Source organism: Macrobrachium rosenbergii, chromosome 20 (genome assembly GCF_040412425.1).
Source record: "Macrobrachium rosenbergii isolate ZJJX-2024 chromosome 20, ASM4041242v1, whole genome shotgun sequence".
In the NCBI taxonomy this organism is placed as follows: Eukaryota; Metazoa; Arthropoda; class Malacostraca; order Decapoda; family Palaemonidae; genus Macrobrachium; species Macrobrachium rosenbergii.
Window position 1 is genome coordinate 39,700,739 of NC_089760.1, and position 13,493 is coordinate 39,714,231.

Sequence of the window (13,493 nt, forward strand, 5' to 3'; positions counted from 1 at the left end):
CAGTGATCTGTACTTTCTGTAGAGTTAGTGAACTTATGACCTTTATCCTGATGCATGGATCTTTTGAGAAGATGTTATGAGGATACAGTAGCGAAAGGAGCACTCATTCTGATTGGTCTTTTTATGCCATTTTTATTTTAGCAAGCCTTTGCTTTTGAGCAGAGGGAAGGGGATTTTTTAGCCCTGAAAGTAGATCCCTGTAACCAGGTTTCTTGTGCTTTTCCAGTTACTTGAAGTTATTAGATGATTTGTTCTAAAGTCTTTTCCTAGTACTGTATTAATAATAATGTACATAGTTCTGAATGAAGGTGAATTTCAGTTCATGGGATATTGATAAAAGAACTTGAGGTAAGAGACAGTAGGGTATCCTTAGATTGTTTGCTTGTTAAACTTCTTAGTTTACATGATGTATGAGAGTTTTTGGAATTATAAAGCCCTCCAGTATGTAGAGACCACCTAGGAATATGTATATTTAATGAAGGGACTTGCTTGAATAATTGTGCTGGAGAGGTGAACATTGAAGCAAGACACAGTTAAATAAGTTATGAGATATATGCAAATATCCCAATGGGACCAGTGTGGTTTCCAAGCAACACTGTAGGTACTACTCTTAATGTGCTTATGGTAGCATTCAGCAACAACCATAGATAACTGAAACAGATTGCCATTTCCCTCATGGTGCTTAATTGTAATCAATATTTGAGATTAAGGGAAATTTCACAATAAGTGTTTTTTACTACTATAATTACCATCAGTACTGAGGAAATTATCTTTTTCTTACATCATGATGAATAGTTATTGTTTTAAGTGAATTGATATTACAAAAATATGATTGTAATTTCTGCAGTCATTTGATAGTCCTGTTACTTTATACATGTGCTTTTCTGTCTCTTGTGATTTTTTAAGGCCAACAGATGTGACTTTAATCATGATCATGGGGTGACTAAAGTGCAGCTGTTTTCAGTACACAATTTATATCATCAAAGATGGTTCCAGAGACACATTACATAAAGGATTTGTGTTTTGAAGAATGCATGATGTTAAATTTGTTTCTAAGTAAAGTATGATAGTTTACAAGTATCTCACCAAAATTGAAGTAAAAAGTAATGCAAAGGGTGCAACAACTTTTATAACTAATTACACCAACTTGCAAATTTATTGATGCTCATCATAATGCATATGTGATAACCATTGTGTACAGTATTTTTTCATAACTTCTAAGAAGTTTTATTTTCTTTTTACATTGCACCTCATTCATGAGGGATGTGTCAAGTCTGTCTTGATTTATGTACCAAATCTTGAGAGTAGTGTTTAGGTATATTTCTCTTTAACACATTTCTGGATGCATCTGTTCTGCCATGGTAATAAGGAAAAAGTGTGTAGGTTACAATATTGAAAATCTTACAAGAAGAATAAAGTGTCATACTGAAAAGGCAAAGGTAAGTGCTTGGGTGTACTGCCAGGTATAAAACTACTGTACACTGTCTGCGTGAGGAGACTTAAAGATGATTTTTTCTTCTAAAACTTCAGAGGCAGTAAAAACATCTCATGATGTAGTGAGTTGTCACATAAAATGCACATTAGCATGAGAATTGTTTTGGCAGGATGTTCCTGAACCTCCTGTGCCAGCCTCCAGCATCCTTCCTCCAATGGGTGCACCCCTTACTCCACCAGTAGCTCCTATTACCCCAACAGTCACTCCAAATTTGACACCCAATGTAACACCAGCTGCTCCTGCACCTGTCACTCCTCTTCCTGCTGTTCGGCAATCACCTGAAGAGGTATGTATTGAGGTTCCCTAAGCACATTTGATTTTGTATTTAGTGATAGCTCTCCTCATCAAGTTTGGTAGATGGATATTACTGCCATAATTGCTTTACTGTAGATGTAATTTTTTAAAGTAATATGATTTAAAACTTTATTTTCTGTTTTTCTATTGATAAAATCATTGTCGTCGTCATCTGTTTTGTTGCATTTCCCCATTATGAGGTTAGACATAATTGCACTTCCCTCCACTTTCTTTTATCTTCCACACTTTCAGCTTGAATTCAGTTCTAGTCTTCGTCTTCATCTTTTTCATTATATTTTGGACCATCCTACTGGTCTTCATCCTCCTGATTCCATATCCTGTACAGAACTTTATTGTAAGTTACAGTACAGTATTTTGGAAGGAAATTGTAAGCAAAAGATTTAAGACTGATTTTCAAGTTATTGTCTTGGAGATGTTTTTATTTCCAACTTTACTTACAAAACTAACAGTAAATGTCTGTACATCACCAGGACTCAGCCTAAATACAGGTATTATCCTACTTACAATGGGGTTAGGTTCCAAAAAACCCATTTTTTGGGGGGGAAAAAATGTATCTTGAATATAGCCTAGCCTACACTAGGGTATGCAGTACCATCTATAAATAAATGGTAGCCTAACCTACACTATCAAGTATACTCTATACTTATACGGTATAGCAATTATTAATGTCAGCTAATTTTGGAGGTTCATGCAGATTGACTTATAATAATTCAGTACAAAGAGAAATTGAATAACAAACAAGAATTAGCTTAGTCTACACTATGGTATATCGTATACATATACAGTAGCCTAGCCTACAATATACTGTACTCGATATTCACATGTTAATATCTTATTATACAAACATCAACATAATGAATATGCATCTTTTCCATGGATCTTTTAAAAAGTTATGCTTTACTTCACTGTATCTAATAATATTGTATGTATTCTCATATTCTCATATTGCTTTTGCATTATAAATTGCGATCATAGAGATCACTGTTTTGGTGTGGAAATCAATTACTGTACGTGATAAGTTTATTTCGCTGTATTTAACTCGGTTCAGAGCACATTTCTTGCTGCTAGTTAGAGTAAATGAATCTCTAGTTACTGTATTTATATGGGACATGGTTATTTTTCGTTACATGAAGTGTTTTTAAGTCAAAATATAACTTAAATATGTCTCGTTGTGAAATTAATCTAGCTATTTTTTCATTAATTGATGACATTGGTGGCATGTTTGTTTTGTGTAAAAAAATCAAGATTCCTTTTGCTATTTTCACTTGATTTCATCATAATACGAGCTTTACGTATTTATCATTTATCGGCACAAAAAGAGCAGCAGTATGTGTTCTTTCATGCCCAGTAGTTTTAAATAAAATACTTTTCGCTCTAATTTTATTTATGGCTGAGCTTCATCCATGTTGCTGATGCACAATAATTTATGGTCATTAGCAGCTTGAACATTGTTTTCTCAGCTTCAGCTACAACTTGCAGCTTAAATTTAGCAGTATATTTCCTTGTAGATCTCTCCATAGTGATTAATTGTATAATGTAAAAATATATCAGTCCTGTTCTACTTAGCATCATTTGTAACATAACTACAGCAATTGTTTACTACCGTATAATGGTTGAAATACAAGCAAAACAGGTGTTGTTATCCTATTTGGTTATTAGCAAAACAGCAGTTTCTCATTTGGTTGTTTATGGCTGTATGCATTTACGCAAGAGTATAACTTTACTAATAATACTTTTGTCATTCTCTTTTACATTTTTAACTAGAAGATGGGATAAAGAGATGGAGGAAAAGAAGTTGGTTTATTGTAATTTGGTCTCTCTTGCTGCCTGATTGTACGGTGGTACCTCCCCCCACGCGAAATTTAAAAATATTTTCTAATTATTGTCGTATCAATATTAATTGCTAACCTCATCACAAAATCGGATTATCGTAAGATGAATAATTGTAACTCGAGCACTACCAGGTTTTAACGAAATACTATCTCATTTTTCCACTTGACTGTCTCATTCAGATCGCTGAGGCCATCATGAAATTCGGTTAGAAAATTTTCAACAAATACAAAAACGAAAACCATTTCTCATAATTCAACTACAAGTAATCCCCGGTTATGTGTGGGGGTTCCGTTATGACAGTGTGATGACAACTGAAAGTCGGCGATTTTCGGGGCTTATCGGTGGCGAAAACGCCAATTTTCGGTTATCGGTGCCTCTGTTAGGTATGCATCGGTGCCAATATGCAGAAGTCGACAATTTTCGGTGCCGAAAACTGCCGATTTTCATCGCTAAACAACCTCGTAAAACCGGATTGCCGATAACCGTGCCCGCCGATATCCGGGGACTGCCTGTGTATGAAGTTCATTAGAAAATTTAGTAATATGATCAGACTTAATTTACATAGCAATAAAGGTACTAATTAAACTGAAATGTAAATTAAATTTCACCCTATCACTGAGATTTTCTAATGAACTGCTTATAGATGAATAATGGGAAATGGTTTTTTTTTTATTTGTTGAAAATTTTCTAATTGAGTTTTACAATAGTCTCAGTGAACTGTGTGACAGATGAGGAGGAAAAATGAGTTAGTATTGTGTTAAGATGTGTAATTATTTTTCACAAAATTTCAAAGACTTTGGCCAAGAAATTGTTCGTTTTGTCTACCAAGCAGTTGTACTTTCATGTAGTCAGTTGATGGACATGATAAGGCAAGAATTTATTTACCTCCACACAGTGAGAGGGCTGCATTTTGTATATATATGCCTATCTTGAAATGTGTTAGACCATATTTATGAAAATTTGATGTCAGAGATGAAGTTTCTCTCTCTCCAGATTGGTATTTTTTAAACCTTGCAATGTTGTTTTCATCAAACTAGTTGGTATGAATTCAAAATGAAAGACTGGAACAGTAGTATGTACAGACCAATACAAGGTTTCTTTCTTGTAACAAATTGAATTGAAGTACCTAAATCTAAGTGTGTAGATAAATATATTTGTATTACACTGGGTCTTGAGTGCTATATGCAATTTTAAGTTTGCATCTTTTTTTTATGGGATGCACTGCAGCAATTTACAACTTACATAGATTTTAGCTTTTAATTAATTTCAGTTACACTTTTTCTGCATCTTTTTTTTATGGGATGCATTGCAGCGATTTACAACTTACGTAGATTTTAGCTTTTAATTAATTTCAGTTACACTTTTTCCTCCAGAGAACTGGAGTACTCTATAGCTTAGATTTGTGTATTGCGAGTTGTTTAATGTAAATGAGGCAGTTTTATCTTAATGCGCAAGATTCATACAGTAAAAGTTTTATAATGCTGGATTATTTCATTTGGTCTTGAACACTGTGGGATTATTGGGTAGGAAACAGAGTTGTAGATTGCATCCCATAATTATGGTTTTTATATTTGGTCAAATGTCATCTGTCTTTTTTTTTTTTTTTTTTTTTTTTTTTTTTTTTGCAGCTGGAGGCTGAAAGTGGGGATGAATTCATTGAAATCCAGGTGTCAGACCCACAGAAGATCGGCGAGGGCATGAGCTCGTACATGGCATATAAAGTCACCACCAAAACCAATATTACTTACTTCAGGTAAATTAATTGTTGTGTTTTGATTTTTGTTAGTAGGCTATTACTACTACAGAGTGGGTTTACAAGATCACAAAGTCACATTTCAAGACGAAGGATTTACTTACGAAAGAGAACCAAACTAGGTTGGCCCTTTTATTTTTTTTCTAAAAGGAGCAGATTCAGCACCACCCTACATTTTTTTTATAGCAAAAGTGGTTTCAGTATTATGGTATTATTCTTTATACAGTACATATACTTACCTTGAATATATTGTTTTCTTTCATTTGTGTATTGTTGTTATTGTTGTGTATCATTTAAGAAAAAGTATCCTTTTAAGTCTATTTGGTATCTTGAAAGTTAAAATGGTTTGATTTTCACTGCTGATTGAACCTTGGATTATGTAGAATTAAATTAGGGACTTGTACAAGGTCTTGAATGTACAGTACTTGGTTACAGATCAGATGCTTACCCTGGGTAATAAAAATTTATTTTAATTTGTTAGTTTTACTGCTTATTTCAAACAGAAGCTAAAGTAACTGTAAAAACATGTTTAAAACTCTGATATATTTCAAGGCATACTTGCTTTTGAATTGTAATACTGTATTTGTATAGAGATCTCTCTTTCATGGAGGCACAGTTCCTAAGGGCCAGCTCATTACAAGCTAATTAATTGAGTTATAGTCCAGCCTTTCCACCAGTGTGGCCCACATTCATAGTAGTATTTGAATGTCTCTGAACACCGCAAACATTGTTTCAAAGGGTAGAAGTATTAAGTACTGCAAAAGCCTTGCCTGAGAGCCTTCAGTTGTCATTACTGCCTTTCACCATTTCGTCTATATCTTCTGTTACCACTAGTGATGAGGATCATTTGTACCAGAGATTTCAGTGGTGACTCATCCAGACTTGTCTCAGGAGGTCTTCCCAAGAAGCCTAGGCTGATCATTCTCAGAGCATATGGGAACATAAGGGAACATTTGTGTTTTCCATTCCTGTCAGTACTACAGGACATCAGCCAATCAGTAGGTTGATCCTTCCACCTAAATTGGATTTTGGCTATGTAACTGATAAAGTTAGATAAAACCCAATTTTTTAAATACAAAATTGGTTTTTTAAGAAAAACCCACTCTTATTCTGGTCAGTTTCCTCTTCCTAGGCCCAAAGTCTCACAGATCCTGTAAAAAAATGGCAGCTGTATGTTGACAACCAGTGACTCTTGTACAGTTATTGATACTGCCACCTTTTGAACATAAGTGCGCAGTGTTTGGGAACATTGAAAGACCATGAATAAGGACTATTTGGGTGTATATCAATATACCAGTGTTTTATGAAAATATTCTTTTAGTTTTTATTCAAATTACAGGCATTGTGGAATTACCAGTTTATTTTTTAAATCTGAAATTCTTTTAGGAAGAAAAATTGGAGCGTAACAAGAAGATTTAGTGATTTCTTAGGACTACATGGAAAATTGGTTGAGAAGCATTTGCACAGTGGTCGTATCATTCCTCCTGCTCCTGAAAAATCTGCCATTGGCACTACAAAAATAAAGGTTAGTTTTACAGATGAAAAGTAAATTGAGTATTGTGTATACTGTTTTTTGCTGAAATGAGGATCATGTTTTTGCAGATTTATATTTAACCATACTGTATATAGTTTGAAAAGCAGAACTCCATAAGTGCAAGGGTGCCAATAGGGAAATCAGCTCAGTACAAAAAAATAAACTGAGAAGTAAAGAATTAAACAATATAAAAGAAAAACAGTAGTAAAGAAATGCATGAAATAAAGTGTGAAATGACTCCTGTGAGCTTGCTAATAAAGGATTTGCACCCAGTGTGAACTTTGAAAGTTCAGATGATTGAACTATTTGGTTAGAAAGATTATTCCATAATTTAGTCACATATGGAACAGAATTTCAAGAAAACTATGTGGTACTGAAGCTTACAATGATAAAATATGCCTGCAGAAGATTACAAGAATTATGAAAAGTTTTATAAAGCATGCACAGTGAGCTAATAGAATGATGATGCCAGAGATCAATACTAAGTTCATGAATAAAAAATAAAGAACTCACAAGATTTTATCCTGTAATTTAAGATGTAAATGGCTTGTTGAAGACCAAACCAGGTGACAGTGGCTGAAACATGGCATTATAAAAAATTTCCTCAAGATTGAAGGGCCTTCATACATATTTTAAATTAGTTGAATGTACGGTACAGTTACTGCAACATGCAGTAATTTCACCTAAATCTTTATAGCCAAAAGATGAGTTCAGTGCAAGTAACGTAGCATCATTTACAAGCAGCCAGTTTGTTTTCCATGTTAAACTACATAACAAGCATCGTAGTGGGCCAAGAATGCTGTCCAGGGAACACCTTAGAATACACTCCTGTGGTCATTATTCACAGCCTTTTAATAGTTAAAGATTAAGTATAATACTAACATATGTCTGAGATTGAAAGCTAGGACATCATGATTTACTTGGCCAAAAGCAACACTGGTCAAGACCAATGATATGAACTTTGTTACCAGAATCTAGAGATATCTGTACAATATTGGAAATTGAAAGGGTATCATAAGTACCCAAGCCCTTACAAAAGACAAACTAGACTAGAGAAAGGATGATTGTTTCTAGCTTAGACTTTCAGAAACCTTAGATAACAGTATGGTTACAGAAACTGGGTATTATTTTGTAGGGCATGTACTATGACTCCATTTAGCTAATTGAGAAACATTACCAGTTTTCCATTGAGTGCAAAAAGAACTACGTTTAGTGGACTTTGGAGCAGTAACAATCAACTTGGGGAGCTAAGCATATGGCAATCTTCACCAAAATTAAAGGAAATGCCATTTGAACTGCTCAGTAAACAGGAAAGGCAAGCAAAAGAGTTTTAATATCCTTGGCAAACAGAATGTTACTTCAATGGAAGTTAAGAGGTGAATGAAGCACAGCTGTCTTCATATGTTGTTTCTTGAAGGAAGTGATGTGTCATTAGTTGGTTGTGATGGAACATGTAAAAAAACTTAATATTTGTTGCAATGATATATCAACTGACCAAATATACACTCTGTTGTCCAGTTTTTCAGGAAAATGGTTAGAATCCTCAGTAACGAAAATGCTGTGATGACTATTGATGAAATACTCCCTACATAGCTATAGAAAAAATTAGGATCTTTGAAGTGTCCTTCTACCCTTGTTTTCTGTTTTCTGTTTGTCATCCTTTCACATTCTGTATTTAGTCAGCCATCCAGCTTAAACTTTGCTTTAATTTTGACCTCATGCTGTAGCATTAAGTATTTTAACCTGACGACTGTGCTAATTTATTTAGCTCACACAGGTCTGGCCAGGCAAGCCACTGGATGATGCTTGTGTAAGAATATGACTGGTCATGTGAAACTATGTTACTGTATTACTGGATAATAGAGCAAGACAGTCTTGTTACCCTAATTTTTTCCATATTTTTTTTAAAAGAAAGGAAAAGAATTTTTTCATGACTGTACTGGACAGTATTTCTTGTATATGACATGCTCTTATTTATGTCCTCATTTTCAGCTTGGTAGTGATAAGACAGCAGAGTCTGGTTCCCAAGATTTCATTGAGAAGCGTAGGGCATCACTTGAGCGTTACATGAATCGCACTGGCGCGCATCCAACCCTTCGAGCAGATCCAGATTTTAGGGAATTCATAGAACTTGGTTAGTGTTTTCCTCATTTAGATTTACAGGTTTGTCTTTTTGAAAAATTGAAGCCCATTCTTTTCATCTTCTAAAGATGTTTGGTATTTGCTCTTAAGTGTAACTGTAAATGCTAAGATTAACTTCACAAATTATATATCTATGTTAATAGAAAAACAAACCAGCATCAGGTTTTCCTTCAAACTAAGTTTAATGTAGTGTTTTGGACCATTAATCATTAACATGAATGCAAAATTGTAGTGCTGTATTTTGGAGTTTGCTTGCAGTATATGTATTGTAGTTTTCTTTAAGTACAGTACTTTGTTGCAATATATTGCAATTTGGTGGCAATATTGCAATATTACAATCCATTAAAAATCTGCAGAAACATCACTTAAATCAGAAACAAGCAGATTGGCTAAGGAAGCGAGACAAAATATGATGGTGTTTCCTAGGGTAACTGTAAATGAAATGTCATTAAATCATTTTGGCTTGTGGTTTTTTATTTTTTACATTAATATCTCATAAATCAAAATCTTGTTTCCATTTAACACTTCAAGATGCTGAGTTACCCAGGGCTACCCAGACTTCAGCACTTAGCAGCGCAGGTGTGCTGAGGCTTTTCAATCGTGTAGGTGAGACTGTCAATAAAATGACCTTCAAAATGGACGAGTCTGACCAGGTAAGAAAATTTTTTAAAGTTAAAATTTTTCAACTAAATTTGGGAAATATTAGAAGAATCATGCCAGTTTGATGTGTACTGAAGTTAGATAGATAGATTTTATTACTTCAGATGGAGGACACCATATATCCAACTGTCCTTTTTAATTTTATAGATCTTATATTATTACTATGATTTGAGCATGTTGTGAAATTAAAAGAGCACTGTAAAGAAAGTAGGAAAGCTAGGTGAGGAAAGACTACAGGGGAGGTGGTAAAGTGAGATATAATAAAAAATGTTATATCCCAGAGCTGATTTTGCACTCTGGTAATTTAGTAAATACTTGGTAAGCTTCTGTTACTGAAATTATGCACAGCAGATGGGGAGTTTTCATGGATGTTAATGAATTCAAACTGTAACCATACCGTAAAAATCCTTTTGTTAATTTAAATCAGACGTATGTATTCTTTAAAATGAAACAGAGATGTAGGGTTCCAGAAGGATGAACATTTTTAATTTGATTTGCTATGCCATGAATTGCTCTCATCCAGTATTACCCATCATTTACTTAGATGATCTCATTCTGTTGTGCTTTCATACTGTGAGCAGAATGGAAAACACAATATTTTATATTTCATTCACTTGCATCATACTGCAATTTGTATTTTTAGTACAGTTTTGGTGTGCTCCCTACTTGAATAGTACATCTTCCTCCACCTGTCATACATTGAATATTCCATATCTGCTGCAGTTGTATTTCCCTGCCTTTCTAATTTGGCATTGTTTCCAGTATACAGTGTTGTTAGATCTTTTTCTTGCATGGCCAAAAAATTAAGGATAGTAAATAGTCCGAAGGCAAGGTAGGTTGGTACAGTCTTCTAGTGCTGACTCTCATCTCAAACTCTTGGATAGAGTTATGTCGTCAGTCATGGTTATTTTGCTGACTCTCCATGTTGACTTGTGGCATAGATGTAAAGTGAGTTCATTATGTTTGTTGCATAAAATGCATTGACCTACAAATATCTTATGGACTCTTCTGTACATGACCTAGCTGGTTTTGTCCTTAACACTAGGCAGGCTGCTGCTGCAAATAGTGTGTTGTTCTAGCATCAGGTTTAATACTAGTACTCCCTTTGCTAGGAGTTTGTTCATGGCTACAACTAAAATGTGGAATAGTTTTCCTAGTGCAGTTGTGGAATCGTGTGATCTCCAAATATTTAAGTGAGAAGCAAATTCGTTGCTGCTGTCTTTTGACATCACCTGAATTCAGGTGTGTTAGTTTTATTTTTAATACCCTCTTTATTTATTTATTTATCACTTTTTCCTATAACTTCTCTCTCTCCAGGTTAATTTCCCTTTGGAGCCTTCTTGACTCTGTCCATAATGGTTTTCAGATGAAGATTTAAAGAAAGGTCTTTGTGTGGGGAAAAATTTTGCCTGTAATTAAGTATAATCTTGTTTGCTTACATGTATTTTAATTTTTATGAAAGGTCTTTGTGTGGGGAAAAATTTTGCCTGTAATTAAGTATAATCTTGTTTGCTTACATGTATTTTAATTTTTCTGAATCTTATATACATTTTTTTGAAAAAGTATTTTGTATGTTTTATAATTGGTAACTAAATGCATTTTATTCTTTTGTCTGTGAAACTAATTTGACTTTGGAAGGGGTTAGTGTATTTAAAGTAAGATTTGGTATTTTATTGTCTTTGGTGTAAAATGTGGAATGTAGTTGCATATTAAATTGTGGTGTTTTTCATTTAAAAGAGGAAGTAGCCATCTTCAGAAAGCATAGTGCCAATTAAAACCATAGAGAATTAAGAAATGAGAAACGAACATTTGAATATTATTCAATGAAAATGTCTTTTAAAATCTGTCTTTGTTGCGTAAATGTAAGAATATGATTGGAAGGCATAATTTTTATTTCTTTGTAGAACATAGTGCTTCATCTTGGTGGTGATGTGTACTTGGGGTTATCCTTAGGACACGTTCAGACTATGTACTTTTGTAGTAATACCATTAAGTGTCCTCTTGTTTAAGTTGCACTCTTTTTACCTTTCACATGCTTCCAGGCTGAAGGACAGGTAATGTCCTCTTTTTGTTTTAGGTTTATTAATTTTAAGTAATGCATCTTGGTGGTATTGCTCTAATTTTATGTTTGATAGCTTTTATAGTTTTAAGGCTTGAAAGGTTTGATAATGTTTCAGATGCAGTACCCTGTCTTCCAACTTGGAAGCCATTTTGTAAAAGATCCAGTTTTTCTTATATAGTTTTATTAATTTTGAAGGATTAATTTTTCATGAGAATGCAATGAATCTCTTTATACAAGCAAATTCAGGGTAGGCTTTTTTAAATGTTGGCAGGGCTGGTATGCAACTACCAAAATCAGCTAGCTTACCTAAGCTTTGCTGGGTTTTGGCCAGTTTTCGGATATCTGCTTATGGTTTTTAAACGCTCACATTCTTTCTTAGGTTTAAGTTCTTGTTTCTGGCCTTATGATATTGGCTGTACCAGCGATTGTATCTCAGGAATTTGAAGTTATCTTAGTTGTAATGTTAATTCTGATATTTAATCTTGCAAGAATTATGCAGGTTATTTGATGACATTTGTCTGTGGTACTCGGAGAAACATGCTGTATACTATTTCTGGAATGCGGTTTAGTATATTGAACATTTTATATATTGGAGCAAGGCGTCTCATTTATTGAGCACTAGTTAAAATGCCAGTGGCTAAAAGTGTTCTGACCATGTAGGTATGTATTGCCTGACTCCGTAACATATTTATTGAGGTGCTTTTGGATTGGTAACATAGGTAAATGAAAAGGATCTAATTTGTTTTCAATGGTGTCAACTTTAACTTCAGATTACTTTAAATAGAACAGAAATGTTTAAAATTTAGTGTAGTACGATAGCATTTTCTGTGTTAATTAGTATTTATGGTGAGTATCTACTGTATAAATATTATTCTCTTTGAGATGGTTTTAGGAGATGTACATAGTTCCGAGTTTGTTTTTGGCTTCTAAATTGGTAATAAGTGTTATAAGTTTCATAACTTCAGAATAGTTCATTAATTATAATTACAGTGCTAATATTTTATAACATTTAACTTTTCGTTAGTGGTTTGAAGAAAAAACTCAACAAATTGAAAGTCTGGATGCCCAGCTGCGCAAACTTCATCTTGCTATGGAAGGCCTAGTTGCTTATCGTCGTGAATTGGCTGTCAGCACTGCATCCTTTGCCAAGTCAGCAGCTATTCTCAGTAGTGTTGAAGAACATTCAGCTCTAAGTCGTGCACTTCATCAGTTAGCAGAGTCAACTGAACGCACCCACACTATTCATCATGCACAGGTTTGTGTACATTTTATTTTTTGAGCAATGTTAAAACAAGATAACACAGCACTCTTAAGAATGTGTTGAATATTTACTAGCACAGTAGTAATTAAGATGTCTCTTATTAGATAAACGTGCATATACAGTCAGTAATTCAGTTTACGTTGCTGTCATTTTTTCTCTGTTCCCTTTTCCAAGAATTGTAAACTTGACTTTTTTCTGGTACTTAACCCTCTAACGCCGAGCCTCTATTTACAAAAACGTCTCCCGTATGCCGGCGGCGTTCGGGAGTTAGCGCCGAAGCGGAAAAAAAGTTTTTTTCAAAAAATCACAGCACGCTTAGTTTTTAAGATTAAGAGTTCATTTTTGGCTCCTTTTTTGTCATTGCCTGAAGTTTAGTATGCAACCATCAGAAATGAAAAAATATCATTATCATATATAAATATTGAAATATATGACAGC

The 13,493-nt window shown here is 34.1% G+C and overlaps 1 protein-coding gene across 20 annotated transcripts in view; it reads left to right on the top strand.

Moving 5' to 3' along the window:
* The window catches only part of Snx1 (sorting nexin 1), a 40,351-nt gene that overhangs the window by 19,931 nt on the left and 6,927 nt on the right, over nucleotides 1-13,493 (top strand). For 11 of the 20 annotated variants that reach the window (XM_067122602.1, XM_067122604.1, XM_067122606.1 and 8 more), the window contains 6 exons: nucleotides 1,605-1,781; nucleotides 5,272-5,396; nucleotides 6,783-6,921; nucleotides 8,923-9,064; nucleotides 9,604-9,725; nucleotides 12,819-13,049. In XM_067122602.1, the coding sequence (XP_066978703.1) occupies nucleotides 1,605-1,781; nucleotides 5,272-5,396; nucleotides 6,783-6,921; nucleotides 8,923-9,064; nucleotides 9,604-9,725; nucleotides 12,819-13,049 (936 nt within the window). Of the gene's footprint in view, nucleotides 1-1,604; nucleotides 1,782-5,271; nucleotides 5,397-6,782; nucleotides 6,922-8,922; nucleotides 9,065-9,603; nucleotides 9,726-11,774; nucleotides 11,787-12,818; nucleotides 13,050-13,493 lie in introns of all 20 variants that reach the window. The other 9 variants (XM_067122601.1, XM_067122603.1, XM_067122605.1 and 6 more) reach the window with 1 other exon arrangement.